Source organism: Triticum urartu, chromosome 4A, assembly GCF_056163025.1.
Source record: "Triticum urartu cultivar PI428250 chromosome 4A, HENAU_Tu73, whole genome shotgun sequence".
Taxonomy (NCBI): domain Eukaryota; kingdom Viridiplantae; phylum Streptophyta; class Magnoliopsida; order Poales; family Poaceae; genus Triticum; species Triticum urartu.
Window position 1 is genome coordinate 604,546,345 of NC_141876.1, and position 20,410 is coordinate 604,566,754.

General features: G+C 49.3%; 1 protein-coding gene across 2 annotated transcripts in view; it reads right to left on the minus strand.

Annotated features, from left to right (window-relative positions):
- Positions 1-11,825: 11,825 nt before the first annotated feature.
- The window catches only part of LOC147977204 (aspartokinase 3, chloroplastic-like), a 44,899-nt gene continuing 36,314 nt past the window's right edge, over positions 11,826-20,410 (minus strand). For both annotated transcript variants that reach the window (XM_087519197.1, XM_087519198.1), the window contains 3 exons: positions 20,170-20,283; positions 13,851-13,913; positions 11,826-13,722 (listed from right to left, as the gene is read on the minus strand). In XM_087519197.1, coding sequence (XP_087375323.1) covers positions 12,664-13,722; positions 13,851-13,913; positions 20,170-20,283 — 1,236 coding nt within the window. In that variant the 3' untranslated portion in view covers positions 11,826-12,663. The remainder of the gene's footprint in view (positions 13,723-13,850; positions 13,914-20,169; positions 20,284-20,410) is intronic.

Consider the following 20,410-nt stretch of genomic DNA (forward strand, 5'->3'; position numbering starts at 1 on the left):
TGTCCATGGTCAGGAAACCGTAACCATCTATTGATCAACGAGCTAGTCAACTAGAGGCTTACTAGGGACATGGTGTTGTCTATGTATCCACACATGTATCTGAGTTTCCTATCAATACAATTCTAGCATGGATAATAAACGATTATCATGAACAAGGAAATATAATAATAATCAATTTATTATTGCCTCTAGGGCATATTTCCAATAGTCTCGCACTTGCACTAGAGTCAATAATCTAGTTCACATCGATATGTGATTAACACTCAAGGTCACATCCCCATGTGACTAACACCCAAAGAGTTTACTAGAGTCAATAATCTAGTTCACATTTACCATGTGATTAACACTCGATGAGTTCTGGGTTTGATCATGTTATGCTTGTGAGAGAGGTTATAGTCAACGGGTCTGAACCTTTCAGATCCATGTGCGCTTTACAAATCTCTATGTCATCTCCTAGATGCAACTACTACGCTACATTTGGAGCCATTCCAAATAACTGTTCTACTTGGAGCTATTCTAAATTGTTGCTCCATTATACGTATCCGGTATCTCTACTCAGAGCTATCCGGATAGGTGTTAAGCTTGCATCGACGTAACCCTTTACGACGAACTCTTTTACCACCTCCATAATCGAGAAAATTCCTTAGTCCACTAGTTACTAAGGATAACTTTGACCGTTGTCTTGTGATCCATTCTTGGATCACTCTTGTACCCCTTGACTGACTCATGGCAAGGCACACTTCAGGTGCGGTACACAGCATAGCATACTGTAGAGCCTATGTCTTAATCATAGGGGACGACCTTCGTCCTTTCTCTCTATTCTGCCGTGGTCGAGCTTTAAGTCTTAACTTCATACCTTACAACTCAGGCAAGAACTCCTTCTTTGACTGATCCATCTTGAACACCTTCAAGATCATGTCAAGGTATGTGCTCATTTGAAAGTACCATTAAACATTTTTGATCTATCCTTATAGATCTTGATGCTCAATGTTCAAGTAGCTTAATCCAGGCTTTCCATGGAAAAACACTTTCCAAATAACCCTATATGCTTTCCAGAAATTCTACATCATTTCTGATCCATAACATATACTCATCAGAAATTCTATAGTGCTCCCACTCACTTCTTTGGAAATACATGTTTCTCATAAACTTTGTGTACACCCAAAATCTTTGATCATCATCAAAGCATACATTCCAACTCCGAGATGCTTACTCCAGTCCTTAGAAGGATTGCTGGAGCTTTGCATACTTATTAGCATCTTTCAGGATTGACAAAAACTTCCGGTTGTATCACATACAACCTTTCCTCAAAAACGTCGAGGAAACAATGTTTTGACATCCTATCTGCAAGATTTCATAAATAATGCAGTAAGCGCTAATATAATTCCAACAGACTCTTAGCATCGCTACGAGTGAGAAAGTCTCATCGTAGTCAACTCCTTGAACTTGTCGGAAAACATCTTAACGACAAGTCGAGCTTTCTTAATGGTGATACTTACCATCATTGTCCGTCTTCCTTTTAAAATCCATCTACACTCAACAGCCTTACGACCATCAAGTAGTTCTTCCAAAGTCTACACTTTGTTTTCATACATGGATCCTCTCTCAGATTATATGGCCTCAAGCCATTTATCGGAATCCAGGCCCACCATCGCTTCTCCATAGCTCGTATGTTCATTGTTGTCTAGCAACATGACTTCCAAGACAGGATTACGTACCACTCTGAAGTAGTACGCATCCTTGTCATCTCACGAGGTTTGGCAGTGACTTGATCTGAAGTTTCATGATCACTATCATAAGCTTCCACTTCAATTGGTGTAGGTGCCACAGGAACAACTTCCTGTGCCCTGCCACACACTAGTTGAAGAGACGGTTCAATAACCTCATCAAGTCTCCACCATCCTCCCACTCAATTCTTTCGAGAGAAACCTTTCCTCGAGAAAGGACCCGATTCTAGAAACAATTGCTCTCGAATCTGAGACAGGAGGTATACCCAACTATTTTGGCTGTCCTATGAAGATGCATTTATCTGCTTTGGGTTCGAGCTTATCAGCCTGAAACTTTTTCGCATAAGCGTCGCAGCCCCAAACTTTTAAGAAATGACAGCTTAGGTTTCTCTAAACCATAGTTCACACGGTGTCACCTCATCGGAATTACGTGGTGCCCCTTTTTAAAGTGAATGTGGTTGTCTCTAATGCCTAACCCATAAACTATCGTGGTAATTCGATAAGAGACATCATGGTATGCATCATATCCAATAGGGTGCAGTTATGATGTTCGGACACAGCATCACACTATGGTGTTCCAGGCTGTATTAGTTGTGAAACGATTTCCACAATGTTTTAATTTTGTGCCAAACTCGTAATTCAGATATTCATCTCTATGATCATATCATAGATATTTTATCCTCTTGTCACGACGATCTTTCAACTTCACACTGAAATTACTTGAACCTTTCAATAATTCAGACTCGTGATTTATCAAATAAATGTACTCAACATCTACTCAAATCATCTGTGAAGTAAGAACATAACGATATCCACTACACGCCTCAGCACTCATTGGACTGCACACATCAAAATGTATTACTTCCAACAAGTTGCTTTCTAGTTCCATTTTACTGAAAACGAGGCTTTCAGTCATCTTGCCCATGTGGTATGATTTGCATGTCTCAAGTGATTCAAAATCAAGTGAGTCCAAACGATCCATCTGCATGGAGTTTCTTCATGCATATACACCACTAGACATGGTTCGCATGTCTCAAACCTTTCAAAAATGAGTGAGTCCAAAGATCCATCAACATGGAGCTTCTTCATGCGTTTTATACCGATATGACTTAAGTGGCAGTGCCACAAGTAGGTGGTACTATCATTACTATCTTATATCTTTTGGCATGAACATGTGTATCACTATGATCGAGATTCAATGAACCATTCATTTTAGGTGCAAGACCATTGAAGGTATTATTCAAATAAACAGAGTAACCATTATTCTCCTTAAATGAATAACCGTATTGCGATAGACATAATCCAATCATGTCTATGCTCAACGCAAACACCAATCTCGATGGTAGAGGGAGCTTGCGATGCTTGATCATATCAACATTGGAAACACTTCCAACACATATCGTCAGCTCACCTTTAGCTAGTCTCCGTTTATTCCGTAGCTTTTATTTCGAGTTACTAACACTCAGCAACCGAACCGGTATCTAATACCCTGGTGCTACTAGGAGTACTAGTAAAGTACACATTAACACAATGTATATCCAATATACTTCTATCGACCTTGCCAGCCTTCTCATCTACCAAATATCTAGGGTAATTCTGCTCCAGTGGCTGTTCCCCTTATTACAGAAGCACTCAGTCTCGGGTTTGGGTTCAACCTTGGGTTTCTTCACTAGAGCAGCAGCTGAATTGCCGTTTCATGAAGTATCCCTTTGTTCCCTTGCCCTTCTTGAAACTAGTGGTTTCACCAACCATCAACAATTGATGCTCCTTCTTGATTTCTACTTTCGTGGTGTCAAACATCGCGAATATCTCAAGGATCATCATATATGTCCCTGATATATCATAGTTCATCACGAAGCTCTAGCAGCTTGGTGGTAATGACTTCGGAGAACCATCACTATTTCATCTGGAAGATTAACTCCCACTTGATTCAAGCGAATGTTGTACTCAGACAATCTAAGCACAAGCTCAATAATTGAGCTTTTCTCCTTGGTTTGCAGGCTAAGAAAATCGTCGGAGGTCTTATACCTCTTGATGTGGGCACAAGCCTGAAATCCCAATTTCAGTCCTCGAAACATCTCATATGTTTCGCGACGTTTCAAAAACCGTCTTCGGTGCCTCAACTCTAAACCGTTTAGCATTACGCACTGAACTATCATGTAGTCATCAAAACGTGTATGTCAGATGTTCGCAACATCCACAGACAACGTTCGAGGTTCAGCACACTGAGCAGTGCATTAAGGACATAAGCCTTCTATGAAGCAATGAGGATAATCCTCAGTTTACGGACCTAGTCCGCATAATGCCACTATCAACTTTCAACTAAATTTTCTCTAGGAACATATCTAAACAGTAGAACTGAAGCGCGAGCTACGACATAATTTGCAAAGATCTTTTGACTATGTTCAGGATAATTAAGTTCATCTTATGAACTCCCACTCAGATAAACATCCCTCTAGTCATCTAAGTGATTACATGATCCGAGTCAACTAGGCCGTGTCCGATCATCACGTGAGACGGACTAGCCAACGTCGGTGAACATCTTCATGTTGATCGTATCTACCATACGACTCATGCTCGACCTTTCGGTCTTCTGTGTTCCGAGGCCATGTCTGTACATGCTAGGCTCGTCAAGTTAACCCTATGTGTTTTGCATGTGTAAAACTGTCTTACACCCGTTGTATGTGAACGTAAGGATCTATCACACCCGATCATCACGGCGTGCTTCGAAACGACGAACTGTAGCAACGGTGCACAGTTAGGGGAGAACACTTCTTGAAATTTTAATGAGGGATCATCTTATTTACTACCGTCGTTCTAAGAAAATAAGATGTACAAACATGATAAACATCACATGCAATCAAATAGTGACATGATATGGCCAATATCATATAGCTCCTTTGATCTCCATCTTGGGGCTCCATGATCATCTTGTCACCGGCATGACACCATGATCTCCATCATCATGATCTCCATCATCGTGTCTTCTTGAAGTTGTCACGTCATCTATTACTTCTACTACTACAGCTAACGGTTAGCAATAAAGTAAAGTAATTACATGACGTTTAAGTTGACACGCAGGTCATAAATAAATAAAGACAACTCCTATGGCTCCTGCCGGTTGTCATACTCATCGACATGCAAGTCGTGATTCCTATTACAAGAACATGATCAATCTCATACATCACATATATCATTCATCACATCCTTTGGCCATATCACATCACATAGCATACCCTGCAAAAACAAGTTAGACGTCCTCTAATTGTTGTTTGCATGTTTTACGTGGCTGCTATGGGTTTCTAGCAAGAACATTTCTTACCTACGCAAAGACCACAACGTGATATGCCAATTGCTATTTACCCTTCATACGGACCCTTTTCATCAAATCCGATCCGACTAAAGTAGGAGAGACAGACACCCGCTAGCCACCTTATGCAACTAGTGCATGTCAGTCGGTGGAACCTGTCTCACGTAAGAGTACGTGTAAGGTCGGTCCGGGCCGCTTCATCCTACGATGCCGCCGAATCAAGATAAGACTAGTAACGGCAAGCATATTGAACAAAATCAATGCCCACAACTACTTTGTGTTCTACTCGTGCATAGAAACTACGCATAAACCTAGCTCATGATGCCACTGTTGGGGAACGTAGCAATAATTCAAAATTTTCCTACGTGTCACCAAGATCAATCTATGGAGTCATCTAGCAACGAGGGAGGAGTGGATCTACATACCCTTGTAGATCGCGCGTGGAAGCGTTCAAGAGAACGGGGTTGATGGAGTCGTACTCGTCGTGATCCAAATCACCGATGATCCTAGCGCCGAACGGACGGCACCTCCGCGTTCAACACACGTATGGAGCAGCGACGTCTCCTCCTTCTTGATCCAGCAAGGGGGAAGGAGAGGTTAATGGAGATCCAACAGCACAACGGCGTGGTGATGGAAGTAGCGGGATTCCAACAGGGCTTCGCTAAGCGCTGCGGGAGGAAGGAGATGTGTCACGGGAGGGAGAGGGAGGCGCCAGGCCTTAGGTATGGTTGCTCCTCCTTTTCCCCACTATATATAGGGCCAAGGGAGAGGGGGGAGGCGCAGCCCTTGCCCCTTCCTCCAAGGAAGGGTGCGGCCAAGGGGGGGAGGAGTCCATCCTCCCCAAGGCACCTCGGAGGTGCCTTCCCCCTTTAGGACTCTCCCCTTTTTTTCTCTCTCTTGGCGCATGGGCCTCTTGGGGCTGGTGCCCTTGGCCCATATAGGCCAAGGCACACCCCCTACAGCCCATGTGGCCCCCGGGGTAGGTGGCCCCACCCGATGGACCCCCGGGACCCTTCCGGTGGTCCCAGTACAATACCGATGACCCCGAAACTTGTCCCGATGGCCGAAATAGCACTTCCTATATATAATTCTTTACCTCCGGACCATTCCGGAACTCCTCGTGACGTTCGGGATCTCATCCGGGACTCCGAACAACTTTCAGGTTACCGCATACTAATATCTCTATAACCCTAGCGTCACCGAACCTTAAGTGTGTAGACCCTACGGGTTCGGGAGACATGCATACATGACCGAGATGACTCTCCGGTCAATAACCAACAGTGGGATCTGGATACCCATGTTGGCTCCCACATGTTCCACGATGATCTCATCGGATGAACCACGATGTCAAGGACTTAATCAATCCCGTATACAATTCCCTTTGTCTAGTGGTACGATACTTGCCCGAGATTCGATCGTCGGTATCCCGATACCTTGTTCAATCTCGTTACCGGCAAGTCTCTTTACTCGTTCCGTAACACATCATCCCGTGATCAACTCCTTGATCACATTGTGCACATTATGATGATGTCCTACCGAGTGGGCCCAGAGATACCTCTCCGTCACACGGAGTGACAAATCCTAGTCTCGATTCGTGCCAACCCAACAGACACTTTCGGAGATACCCGTAGTGTACCTTTATAGCCACCCAGTTACGTTGTGACGTTTGGCACACCCAAAGCACTCCTACGATATCCTGGAGTTGCACAATCTCATGGTCTAAGGAAATGATACTTGACATTAGAAAAGCTTTAGCATACGAACTACACGATCTAGTGCTATGCTTAGGATTGGGTCTTGTCCATCACATCATTCTCCTAATGATGTGATCCCGTTATCAATGACATCCAATGTCCATGGTCAGGAAACCGTAACCATCTATTGATCAACGAGCTAGTCAACTAGAGGCTTACTAGGGACATGGTGTTGTCTATGTATCCACACATGTATCTGAGTTTCCTATCAATACAATTCTAGCATGGATAATAAACGATTATCATGAACAAGGAAATATAATAATAATCAATTTATTATTGCCTCTAGGGCATATTTCCAACAGGCACACCCCGGAGACGCGTGCCGCCTCTTCGGACATGCCAGCACACCACCCCGCATGTGTGAGGGCCCGGTGCGATGCTCGGGTGGCATTGCTACCCCCCCCCCCCCCCACGGCCCCCGTCCTGCCTAACCCTGTAGCGTTTGACCACGGGATCTAGCCCTTTGACTTTGCACGGACGGGTTTTGACCAGTGGAACTATCCACCCGGTCGTGTTAGGTCAGCCCATACGAACACTTTAGAGCAACATCCGGGCCAAACCCACATTAAGATCCCCTCCGTGTAGACCCGACGCATCTGTTTCCCCCTTCAGGTGCCGCCGGCTGCGCCGTCCGTGTGCGGGGGCACACTCCGGAGATGCGTTCCGCCTCTTCGGACATGCCAGCACACCACCCCGCATGTATGAGGGCCCGGTGCGACGCTCGGGTGGCATTGCTACCCCCCCACGGCCCCCATCCCGCCTAACCCTGTAGCGTTTGACCACGGGATCTAGCCCTTTGACTTTGCACGGACGGGTTTTGACCAGTGGAACTATCCACCCGGTCGTGTTAGGTCAGCCCATATGAACACTTTAGAGCAACATCAGGGCCAAACCCACAGTAAGATCCCCTCCCTGTAGACCCGACGCGTCCGTTTCCCCCCTTCAGGTGCCGGCGGCGGCTCCGTCCGTGTGAGGGGGCACACCCCGGAGACGCGTGCCGCCTCTTCGGACATGCCAGCACACCACCCCGCATGTATGAGGGCCCGATGCGATGCTCGGGTGGCATTGCTACCCCCCAGGGCCCCCGTCCCGCCTAACCCTGTAGCGCTTGACCACGGGATCTAGCCCTTTGACTTTGCACGGACGGGTTTTGACCAGTGGAACTATCGACCCGGTCGTGTTAGGTCAGCCCATACGAACACTTTAGAGCAACATCCGGGCCAAACCCACAGTAAGATCCCATCCGTGTAGACCCGATGCGTCCGTTTCCCCCTCCAGGTGCCGGCGTCGGCGCCGTCCATGTGAGGGGGCACACCCCGGAGACGCGTGCCGCCTCTTCGGACATGCCAGCACACCACCCCGCATGTGTGAGGGCCCAGTGCGACGCTCGGGTGGCATTGCTACCCCCCCACGGCCCCCGTCCCGCCTAACCCGTAGCGTTTGACCACGGGATCTAGCCCTTTGACTTTGCTCGGACGGGTTTTGACCAGTGGAACTATCCACCCGGTCATGTTAGGTCAGCCCATACGAACACTTTAGAGCAACATCCGGGCCAAACCCACATTAAGATCCCCTCCGTGTAGACCCGACGCATCCGTTTCCCCCTTCAGGTGCCGGCGGTTGCGCCGTCCGTGTGTGGGAGCACACCCCGGAGACGCGTTCCGCCTCTTCGGACATGCCAGCACAACACCCCGCATGTATGAGGGCCCAGTGCGACGCTCGGGTGGCATTGCTACCCCCCACGGCCCCCATCCCGCCTAACCCTGTAGCGTTTGACCACGGGATCTAGCCCTTTGACTTTGCACGGACGGGTTTTGACCAGTGGAACTATCCACCCGGTCGTGTTAGGCCAGCCCATACGAACACTTTAGAGCAACATCCGGGCCAAATTCCCACAGTAAGATCCCCTCCCTGTAGACCCGACGCGTCCGTTTCCCACCTTCAGGTGCCGGCGGCGGCGCCGTCCGTGTGAGGGGGCACACCCCGGAGACGCGTGCCGCCTCTTCGGACATGCCAGCACACCACCCCGCATGTATGAGGGCCCGATGCGATGTTCGGGTGGCATTGCTACCCCCCAGGGCCCCCGTCCCGCCTAACCCTGTAGCGTTTGACCACGGGATCTAGCCCTTTGACTTTGCACGGACTGGTTTTGACCAGTGGAACTATCCACCCGGTCGTGTTAGGTCAGCCCATACGAACACTTTAGAGCAACATCCGGGCCAAACCCACAGTAAGATCCCCTCCGTGTAGACCCGACGCATCCGTTTCCCCCTTCAGGTGCCGGCGGTTGTGCCGTCCGTGTGCGGGGGCACACCCCGGAGACGCGTGCCGCCTCTTCGGACATGCCAGCACACCACCCTGCATGTATGAGGGCCCGATGCGATGCTCGGGTGGCATTGCTACCCCTCAGGGCCCCCGTCCCGCCTAACCCTGTAGAGTTTGACCACGGGATCTAGCCCTTTGACTTTGCACGAACGGGTTTTGACCAGTGGAACTATCCACCCGGTCGTGTTAGGTCAGCCCATACGAACACTTTAGAGCAAAGCCCGGGCCAAACCCACAGTAAGATCCCCTCCCTGTAGACCCGACGCGTCCGTTTCCCCCCTTCAGGTGCCGGCGGCGGCCGTCCGTGTGAGGGGGCACACCCCGGAGACGCGTGCCGCCTCTTCGGGCATGCCAGCACACCATCCCGCATGTATGAGGGCCCGATGCGATGCTCGGGTGGCATTGCTACCCCCCCCACGGCCCCCGTCCCGCCTAACCCTGTAGCGTTTGACCACGGGATCTAGCCCTTTGACTTTGCACAGACGGGTTTTGACCAGTGGAACTATCCACCCGGTCGTGTTAGGTCAGCCCATATGAACACTTTAGAGCAACATCCGGGCCAAACCCACAGTAAGATCCCCTCCCTGTAGACCCGACGCGTCCGTTTCCCCCCTTCAGGTGCCGGCGGCGGCGCCGTCCGTGTGAGGGGGCACACCCCGGAGACGCGTGCCGCCTCTTCAGACAGGCCAGCACACCACCCCGCATGTATGAGTGCCCGATGCGATGCTCGGGTGGCATTGCTACCCCCAGGGCCCCCGTCCCGCCTAACCCTGTAGCGTTTGACCACGGGATCTAGCCCTTTGACTTTGCACGGACTGGTTTTGACCAGTGGAACTATCCACCCGGTCGTGTTAGGTCAGCCCATACGAACACTTTAGAGCAACATCCGGGCCAAACCCACAGTAAGATCCCCTCCCTGTAGACCCGACGCGTCCGTTTCCCCCCTTCAGGTGCCGGCGGCGGCGCCGTCCGTGTGAGGGGACACACCCCGGAGACGCGTGCCGCCTCTTCGGACATGCCAGCACACCACCCCGCATGTATGAGGGCCCGATGCGATGTTCGGGTGGCATTGCTACCCCCCAGGGCCCCCGTCCCGCCTAACCCTGTAGCGTTTGACCACGGGATCTAGCCCTTTGACTTTGCACGGACTGGTTTTGACCAGTGGAACTATCCACCCGGTCGTGTTAGGTCAGCCCATACGAACACTTTAGAGCAACATCCGGGCCAAACCCACAGTAAGATCCCCTCCGTGTAGACCCGACGCATCCGTTTCCCCCTTCAGGTGCCGGCGGTTGTGCCGTCCGTGTGCGGGGGCACACCCCGGAGACGCGTGCCGCCTCTTCGGACATGCCAGCACACCACCCTGCATGTATGAGGGCCCGATGCGATGCTCGGGTGGCATTGCTACCCCCCAGGGCCCCCGTCCCGCCTAACCCTGTAGAGTTTGACCACGGGATCTAGCCCTTTGACTTTGCACGAACGGGTTTTGACCAGTGGAACTATCCACCCGGTCGTGTTAGGTCAGCCCATACGAACACTTTAGAGCAAAGCCCGGGCCAAACCCACAGTAAGATCCCCTCCCTGTAGACCCGACGCGTCCGTTTCCCCCCTTCAGGTGCCGGCGGCGGCCGTCCGTGTGAGGGGGCACACCCCGGAGACGCGTGCCGCCTCTTCGGGCATGCCAGCACACCATCCCGCATGTATGAGGGCCCGATGCGATGCTCGGGTGGCATTGCTACCCCCCCACGGCCCCCGTCCCGCCTAACCCTGTAGCGTTTGACCACGGGATCTAGCCCTTTGACTTTGCACAGACGGGTTTTGACCAGTGGAACTATCCACCCGGTCGTGTTAGGTCAGCCCATATGAACACTTTAGAGCAACATCCGGGCCAAACCCACAGTAAGATCCCTTCCCTGTAGACCCGACGCGTCCGTTTCCCCCCTTCAGGTGCCGGCGGCGGCGCCGTCCGTGTGAGGGGGCACACCCCGGAGACGCGTGCCGCCTCTTCGGACAGGCCAGCACACCACCCCGCATGTATGAGTGCCCGATGCGATGCTCGGGTGGCATTGCTACCCCAGGGCCCCCGTCCCGCCTAACCCTGTAGCGTTTGACCACGGGATCTAGCCCTTTGACTTTGCACGGACTGGTTTTGACCAGTGGAACTATCCACCCGGTCGTGTTAGGTCAGCCCATACGAACACTTTAGAGCAACATCCGGGCCAAACCCACAGTAAGATCCCCTCCGTGTAGACCCGACGCGTCCGTTTCCCCCCTTTAGGTGCCGGCGGCGGCGCCGTCCGTGAGCGGGGGCACAACCCGGAGACGCGTGCCGCCTCTAATTTGGACATGGCACCACACCACCCCGCATGTATGAGGGCCCGGTGCGACGCTCCGGTGGTATTGCTATCCCCCAGGGCCCCCGTCCCGCCTATTCAGACATGGCACCACACCGCCCCGCATGTATGAGGGCCCGGTTAGACGGGAGGGTGTACCTGGGGGTAGCAATGCCGCTAGGTGTTGCTTTGGGCCCTCCTACGGTTGTGAAAGCGTGATGGCTAGCGCAGGCACCCGGCACGCAGCTCCGGGGTGTGCCCCCCATCTCCGGCGTCGCTGTGGGGCGCGGCGCGGCGGCAGCAACGTCCGTGAGGGGGGCAATCGATATACCATCTGGGTATGTTTTTTTTGTGTTAGACAAGGCACATTTATGTTGTGAAAAAAACAGGGAAAAGTAAATAAAAATAAGTAAAAAAATAAAAATAAATAATAAAATAGAGATATGCCGACGGCAAGGCCGTCGGCATACCTGCGCACATGGCCACGGATCGATGACGTGCCTAAGGGCGCGGATCGGTGATGTGGCAACATCCATGGGCCAGACCTATGCCGACGGCCATGCCGTCGGCATAGATTTGCCACCCCACGGACAGGCGAGCGACGCGGATCGATGACGTGGCGGGCGACGCGGATCGATGACGTGGCGTCTATGCCGACGGCCGCCGTTAGCCCGTCGGCGTAGATTGACGCCGTCAAAAGGCAGTCTCCGTCCGGGTAGCCGGGCCCACGAGCTATGCTGACGGCCTTCTCTATGCCGACGGCCACCGTAGGCATATTTCTATCGACGCCGACGGGTGAGCTTTGCCGACGGGGGCCGTCGGCATAGATTGATATACGCTGACGGCTTTTCTATGCCGACGGCCTGGGCTGGGCCTTCGGGATAGGCCAATCTATGCCGATGGGGCCCGTCGGCATAGGTTCGGCCGTCGGCATCGCCAGTTATTCTGGTAGTGAATCCATTTGTGAATAGTGCCATTTCTGACACTTCATATTTTGTCTTCTTTTGACACTATTCATTCTATATTTGTCTTTTTTTAGTCAACCTGTGTTTTGAATTTTGATATGAATTTTTTTGGGGTTGTAGACATGTCTTGTGAACATCCACATAAAAAAATTCAGATTTTTTTGAAACATTTAAATGTGACTTTTCAAAAAGTGAAGCATGGTAGTATGTGAAGGATGGTATCACCTAATATTTTCCCAACAAGAGTCAAGAGTCATTACCGGCTTGGTCCCACTCCTGCATCGGTAAGAGCTCGTCCCCAGACTGAGACGGCGCCACTTGAGCTGAAATGACGTTCGTCCAGAAAACCTGTCCGGCATCCGCATCAGTCGCAGCACTGGGTGGCATATCTTGCTCGCCTCCTCCGACGGGCAGGTTCCGAGCGTCCTCGAGGTTGGCGTCACCGTCTAGTATACCGGCCAAATATCTGTCAGGGTCACCGCCATTGTCATCTCCGTCGTGCATCAATTCTTCCTCGGAGAACAGGGTGCGCCGGATGTCGGCCAGAGCGATGTGGCTTGCCTCGACAATGAGTGCATTCCGGGCGTCTACTCTCACAGGCTCAATGTTAGTGACGTCTATATTGTTGAAGAAGTCGTTCAAGGCCCCGTCGGCGTCCCCTCCCGGATCGTTGTTGGAGAACCTGGGTTCGGTTTCATCCCAAGGACGACCATGGTCCGGATCCGCCAATTGCTGACGCATACCGGAAGACATCTGCCAATCGTCGTCGGCGCGCAACCTACGGCAGAGATCCTCCAGAGCACTATCGTCTGTCATTGGGTGATAGTAACTACCTTCGGTCTCGTTCTCCAGAACACCGGGAGCTCCACTGCTACCCTCCCCCACCTCAGCGAGAACCTGCTGCTGGGGCTGAAAAACTTCTGGTACCTCAGGGAGTACATGAGGCTGCTGCTCGGGCAGAACTTCAGATACACCGGCGTTGTCATCGTATTCAAACAACTTGGTTGGGTTCCCGGCCTTGTGAGGGAACGCCATGCTCTCTGTTTCCTCCACAACACGGCTGCGGTCCGTGTCCGTCCTTTGCAGCACTGTAGGTCGAGTATGCAGGTGATCGTGACCATCCGCCTTTCTCTTGTCGCGGGAGCTGGCTGAGGCGGCGGATGAGTTGACCGGGCTTGTGCATTCCTCGCTCTCCGTTCCCTCCACTTTGGACAAGAAGCAGCCAGCCTCAAGGAATGCTGAATGGAGGGCTTTCAGACTGTGTTCAGCTTCATTGGCATGGATCACCAAGGACACGTTCAGCACCTGTTAATTACCAACAATTAGGTAGCATCGTCTTGTCACTATACTCCCTTTGCATAATCTCAAAAACCCAATATAGCATCCTTTTGCATTGATTTTATTTTATTTTATGTGCAATGGGAGAATAATACCTTAGACGAGGTTTGCCAGACATTTTGGGCATTAACACCAATTCTTCCCAGAGTATTGAAAGCCTGTGTGCAGCAGCCGATGTAAATCATTAATAAATAGACTAACATAACAGACTTCCATAATATCATTCGAGTATTCAGGCTGTCCCTACACCGTGACAACAATGCATAAGAGAAAGCTGTAACAGCTCTCGGGTGACCCTACACCTCACGAAAAGTAAATTCGTAAAAAATTGAAAAACAAATTTGATCCTGACTCCTATGCATAATCGCAAGTGGTCTTTAACAGCGTCACTACTAGAAATCCCCATATTTCCGACGGTGAAATTTAATAGCCGACGGTAGTTTCAATTGCCGACGGTTATTGCCAACTCACAAGTATTACTACTAATAGCCGACAGTATACTAGATTGCTTGACGGTGAAAATCTCACAGTCGGGTATCCAAATTAATGCCTGACGGATCACTGTAATGCCCGACGGTTTTTGTTACACCCTTGGGGATTACATGTAATGCCCGACGGTGACATTTAATAGCCGAAGGTGAAAACAAAACTCTCACCTATGAGTGGAAATGGCCGACAATACTTATGTGACTCTCGGTTATTTGAGAAAATACCCGACGTGGATAGCAATAACCGACGGCTAACCTTTACTCTTGGTGATATGTTTGAACAGATGACGTCGTTAAACATGTGGAATGACCGATGTTATATTCCAGATAATTCCCGTATAAGAAAATTTCCAAGAATTAGGGCCCCACACCAAAGCATATTTAGAATCGGTAGCGTCACACCCAGCGCCCATGCTCCACTCGCCGCTACCGGTAGGCGTTATCGGGCAAAGGTCACGTGGCGGTGGCAGCGTGGCCATTTCCTTATCCTACTTGAGGTTGGGCAGTGCGGGGCGAGCACTTCAGTGGTCGCCCCGGCGCGATGCTCGTGCTTGCGTGGTGAGGTGGCGCTTGGGCCGACGCAAGGACCTGAGTCACGGGCATGCGGGGCTGGCCCGGCCGGCGCGAACCCGCCGCATGTGGGTCGCATTGCGGTGCAAGGCGGTCATGCAGCTTGGGCGGGGCTATGTAGGAGGCACAGATGCGTAGTGGGCAGCGCTAGGAGGCTCGTCGTGGGTATGAGGAAGCCAGGGTGATGGTCCCGACCGGGTGGTCGGTACTGGTAGCTGGTACTGGTTCCATGCATGGGGTGCAGATCCAATGCAACACACGTGGTTCTGGTCCTGGCTGGCGCGGTGTTTCTGTGTGGCTTGTGGTGCTACGACGGAGTGTGATGTGGTGGTGCAGGCACACAAGGGGCTCAGTGGCATGGATCTACCGCTGTGGGGTCATGCGATGCGCAGTGAGGGACTACTGCTCGAGCGAAGCAAGCCATGGAGTGGTCTAGTTCAATGGGGGATTTGGGTCCTAGCGCCCAGATCTGGCGGTTGCGATGGGGGACGTTGCGTACACAATGTCGGCCGGTGCCATGCGCTTAAGTAGGTTGTCACTCGGATGTGCTCCGGCATGCTTCCTAAAAGCTGGGGCGGCAGCCATAGAGTGTAGATGTGGTGGCGTGGTGGACCATGTGGTAGCCTGACGTGTGGAGACCTATGGCTATAGGTGCAGCAGTTCTGGTCTCCATAGAGTACGATGGACGCATCTGCCGCATGGTTGCGGCTCGGAACCATGTTGGTTCTTGGCCTCGGGCGGCGCTCTTTTGTTCCTTGACGTCATGGCGCTCGACATGTCATAGCGGCTCGTGTTGCGTCCGGTGGCTCTGCGTTTGGACGACCGTTGGTGGATCTCGGGCCACGCGATGGAGGTTGGCCGCCGGTGGTCTCGGCGAGGTGCCGATGGCTGCTGCGGATCTCGGGGCTTCTTCATCGGTGGCAACTTCGATGGTGGTGGTGGTTGGTGGGCTTGCCAGAACCGGTGCAGGATGATGTGAGGCTGAGGTGGTGTGGGAGCTTGGGTGAAGACCCTGTCTCGGCTTTGTGTTGTGCCCAGTGATGGCAATGGCTATGACCATCATTGACCTTCTTGTAGGCATAACTGTTTTGATGTCACACCCCTCCCACGCGGATCGGGCCATCACGACCTCTCTGGGCGAAACGATTGATCTTGTGTGACTGTGGCCACACCTTGGTGTCGTATTCCTCCCAGGCGCTTCGTCTTAGGAGTTCGGCATCGGCAAGTAGGACCGGTGGATGACGAGGTTGTGGCGTCCAAGCTTCTGTGACAACGATGATGATGGGAGCGATGTGAACGACGCAATAATGTTTTTAGTAGTCGGCTCTTTTCCGACGTGTCTGCGGGATTGCTTCGATTTGTTTGTTGCTGTGAAGTCAAAGTTGCGGTAGCAGGTCCATGTGGCATGCCTGGTTTGTCCTTCGTAGTTCTCCATCAAGTTTGGAGTACATTTTATGAGAAACCTAAAGATAATTACTTTCGATTTTTTTCCCACTGAATACGTGTTGACAGTATTTTTTATATAAATTCTTTTATCAGGTACTCCCAATATTATTTCCCTCTTGCCACTTACTACCAAATTTTACGGCCCATCTTCTATCGGCCACGTACCCACGTCCTCCCATCCCTCACCCCTTTTCCCTCTGAAACCTCCCACGCCGCATCTTCTCTTCTCGCTTCCCCGCCGCCATGCGCCAACCCCGCCGTCACCCGTCGACCCGGCTGCGGGGCTGCACACTTCAACCCTCGTTGCCCTCCCTAGTCTAGCAACATCACCTGCTCCCTTCAACTCCCGTCTCGGTCTTCGTGGTCCTCAGATCTAGCAGCCCCCGGCCACGACGCTGTCGGATCTGGTCAGCTTGGCCTCGTCGCCCCAACCAATAGGTGCTCGACGCCGCTCCTCAGGACCGCGACGGTCTTCTTCGTCAGCTCTATATTCCTCCACCTCCTACGCCATGTATCGGCCTTCTGCCCTTTCTTAAAGCTCCTCCTCATCCAAGTGGCCACCTGATGTTGCCGGGTGGGCCACGCTCACTCGCGCCTTTGCCTGCCAGTACTAGGTTTGGTTGCCACTTCCTTTGCGCAATTCGTCGAGTAGGTGATCTGTGTGGCATATGTGTGTTGTTTTAGTGAATGGCTTGTTTTCTGGTGGTTGGGGTTGCAGGATTTCTCTCGTGTCTTTCATGTTGAATACCGGGGAGATGGAGGAGATGGTGCCATGGCGGGCTACTATGGTGGTGAGGTTCACGTTCTACAGTGAGGCCATCGTTGTTTGCATTTCTGTTTAGGTATATTTTTTGTTTGTATGATTGCTGAAAAACAAAGGCAAGTCTATTAGTTTGGAAAATAAAGTCAAGCCTATGTGTTGAAAAATAGTTCGATTAACTAGTAAGTAGCCATTTGGCGCCAGTGAGGTGAGATAGCTAGCTTGTGTTGATGCATGTATGTTGGATCAAGGGTAGCTAGTTGCAGCAGTTCGAACTAGTACTAGTACATAAGAGAAGAGACACTATGTCAGCATGTGCAATCATGATTGGGGTGTATACTTCATACTATTGTACTCCCTCCGTTCTTAAATATATGTCTTTTTAAAGATTTCAACAAGTGACTACATACGAAGCAAAATGAATGAATGTATACTCTAAAATATGTCTACATACATCCCTAAGTTGTAATCCATTTGAAATGTCTAAAAAACTTATATTTAGGAACGGAGGGAGTATAACTTAACTAGTAGTCCCTACCCAGACAACTAATTTACATCGAAGAGGTCCTCCATTCATGTAGTGCGTACACTCCTTGTTCTTTTTCCTTTAGTTTTGGTTTGTAGATGTACTTGTAAGTTTTTTCATCTCGCTTTTGCTTTTCATTTCAGTATTTTGTATTTCTGTAACATTTAGCTCATGTTCCTAAAGCTGATGCATCCATTGACAAGTTAACATCATGTCCTATGTGTTCTTTCTCAATGACGTAGAGCAGGGTAGAGCAGGGGTTCTTACTTGTTGTTCTTATACGCACTATGTTATCATGCAGGTGGCAGTTGGGCCTATCTGAAGAGCAATAGTGTAATGCTTTTGAGCCTAGGCACATGAAGTCCTATTTGAAAGGGGGCGAGATGATGTTTGTCAACACGAAACTGAAAAGGTTGGCCCATCATCTCTTAGCCATACGTCCCATCTAGTTATGCGCCAATTTAGTTCTAGACAACATGTGCATGGAGAAACATATATATGAAAATACATGTATCTTCATCACTAGCATTGAGTTCTGAACTTCTGATAAGAACACTACCCTGTCAATCGACTTCCTTGTTTTGAGACCTTCCTTTTTTATTTGAGATCATTGTGTCTGAGACGCACTGACCACTTGGCCAGCGTACAATGGCTTTGAAGATCATGCTACAGATAACTTGCTCCAGGACCTACTCTTTTTTATTTTAGCTGATTTCTTAGCTTACCACATTGCCTAGGTGGTACTACTGTACTATATATATAATGTATGCACCTGCTTGTGCCCTATTTTCCTATATGTGGCTCATAACTGAGATATCTATCTATGGACTAGCTGTTTTCTTCACATTAAATCCATCTTAATCAAGGTGCCAGGGGTAAAATTTTGTTGAACTCATATAAGATTTTTTTTACCTGTATCACATCGCCATCTTGGTCTAACAATAGCACATGTGGATTCTGGAGATATGATTAATACATGTAATTAGAAAATTGCCATGTGCTTGGAATTATATGAATGTTACAAGTAATTCGAAAAGCATGATGTGCTCTGAACCGTTGCAAACTTACTATGGAATTGAAATCAGTGTGGTTTATTGGTAGATTATTGCTTTAGTATACATGGCAACCTGTAGTCCTCAATCTTTATTATTTTGAGTATGTGTTCCTGCTTATTCATGTTACCCTGAAAATTGCATGTGAAGGATCAAAAGGTAAATATGTAGTCATACTGCTAGATAGCAGCTAACTAGTCAGTTAGAAGATCTAAGTTTTGTCATTGTATGCTCAATTAAATTTCAACTACATTACATCATTTTCATCTCCCTTACAATGAGTCTAATCATTTCTTAGGAATGTGAAACAGCACTGGAAGAGTCGTGATCTATGGCAAGGGTGATGATGTCTATGGCGATGATTGTCATGATCTATATGGCAATGAGCGTTATGATCCATATGGTGATGAAGGGTGATGAGTCTAATGATCTTTCTTCAGGACATGCAACAAAGTGAACTTCTGAAGTTTTGGTCAATTTTAGTTTAGGCATAATGCTTCGAGCATTATATATTAGTTACTATTCTGTTTTGCATTCCAAACTTCCTAGATAGATCATGATGACAAATGTAATCTGGATGCGCGTCATTAGGGTTATGATATTTTGAAAGTTGCACTAAATATAATATATGTTACTTGGTCATGTGTCGTTGTGCAATTATGAGATACTCCCTTCGTCCCAAAATGTAAGATGTTTTTTGACACTATCATAGTGTAAAAAACATCTTACATTTTGGGATGTGGGGAGTATATTTGAAGTGGAAAGCACCTTGAGGGGTGACTAATGGCCTGCGATACAACATCTCAAGTACAGAGGCTTCACTCTCGGTGAATCTCTATATTGATGGTCTTTGTTGGGCTCTCAACCATAGGAATCCCCGAAGGGGTGTATACACAGTCGGCTATCATAATAGCTTTCGGTTTCATTATCCTCTTGGTTATAACAATCCCTGAAGGATTCCGTTCTCCTCTTGGTTATAACAAACCCCGAAGGGTCAAATATACCGTCATCTATTGCGAAAGCCAATGGGAAGTAATAACAGTCAGAAAAATAAATACCCGACGGGGAACCGTCAGCTATAAGTGTCGTCAAGTTTATGTGAAGCGGCTGTCAACCAAAACGTGCCCGACGGCTCACCGTCAGCTAATTACCCTAGGAGAAGGTATTATCCAACAGTACCGTCGGCTATGAGTGTAATGGCCGACCAAGCATAGCCGACGGGAGATTGCCGACGGTGTACCGTCAGTTATATGGAAATCCGACGGTGAACTGAAATATCCGACGGTAATTTGACCCTCCGTTATAATGAAAAATCTAGTAGTGCGTTATCACACAATATACTATCTTTTCTAGATTATTAGAGAGAGTTTTCACACACTATACTATTTTTTTAGTTATATACGAGTGCTATTTTTTCTAGATCAGTAGACAGAGTTTTCTGACACAATTATACTCTTTTCTTTTGTTGTATATATACAATTTTTTTTCTAGATTAGTAGGCTGAGCTTTTTTATAGAAAAATGATTAGTGGACAAAGTTTCAGTCGCTAACTGCAGTATCAGTATCTCCTACCTTCTCAAGAATGAACGACGACTTCTGTACGTTTCCTACGAGAGAGATCATGGATTGGTGCGGCCGTGCAACAGTTGCAACTTTTTCTAGCTCTTCAACTACATTCAGAACCTCCTGCCACATAACCACAACGAAACAACGAGTCAGGTGTGCAATAGTAGGACAGAGAAAATGAAAATTGGTTGCATTGTTTTTTTTATTTATTTGCAAAACTAATATTAATATGAAATAGTAGGACTCA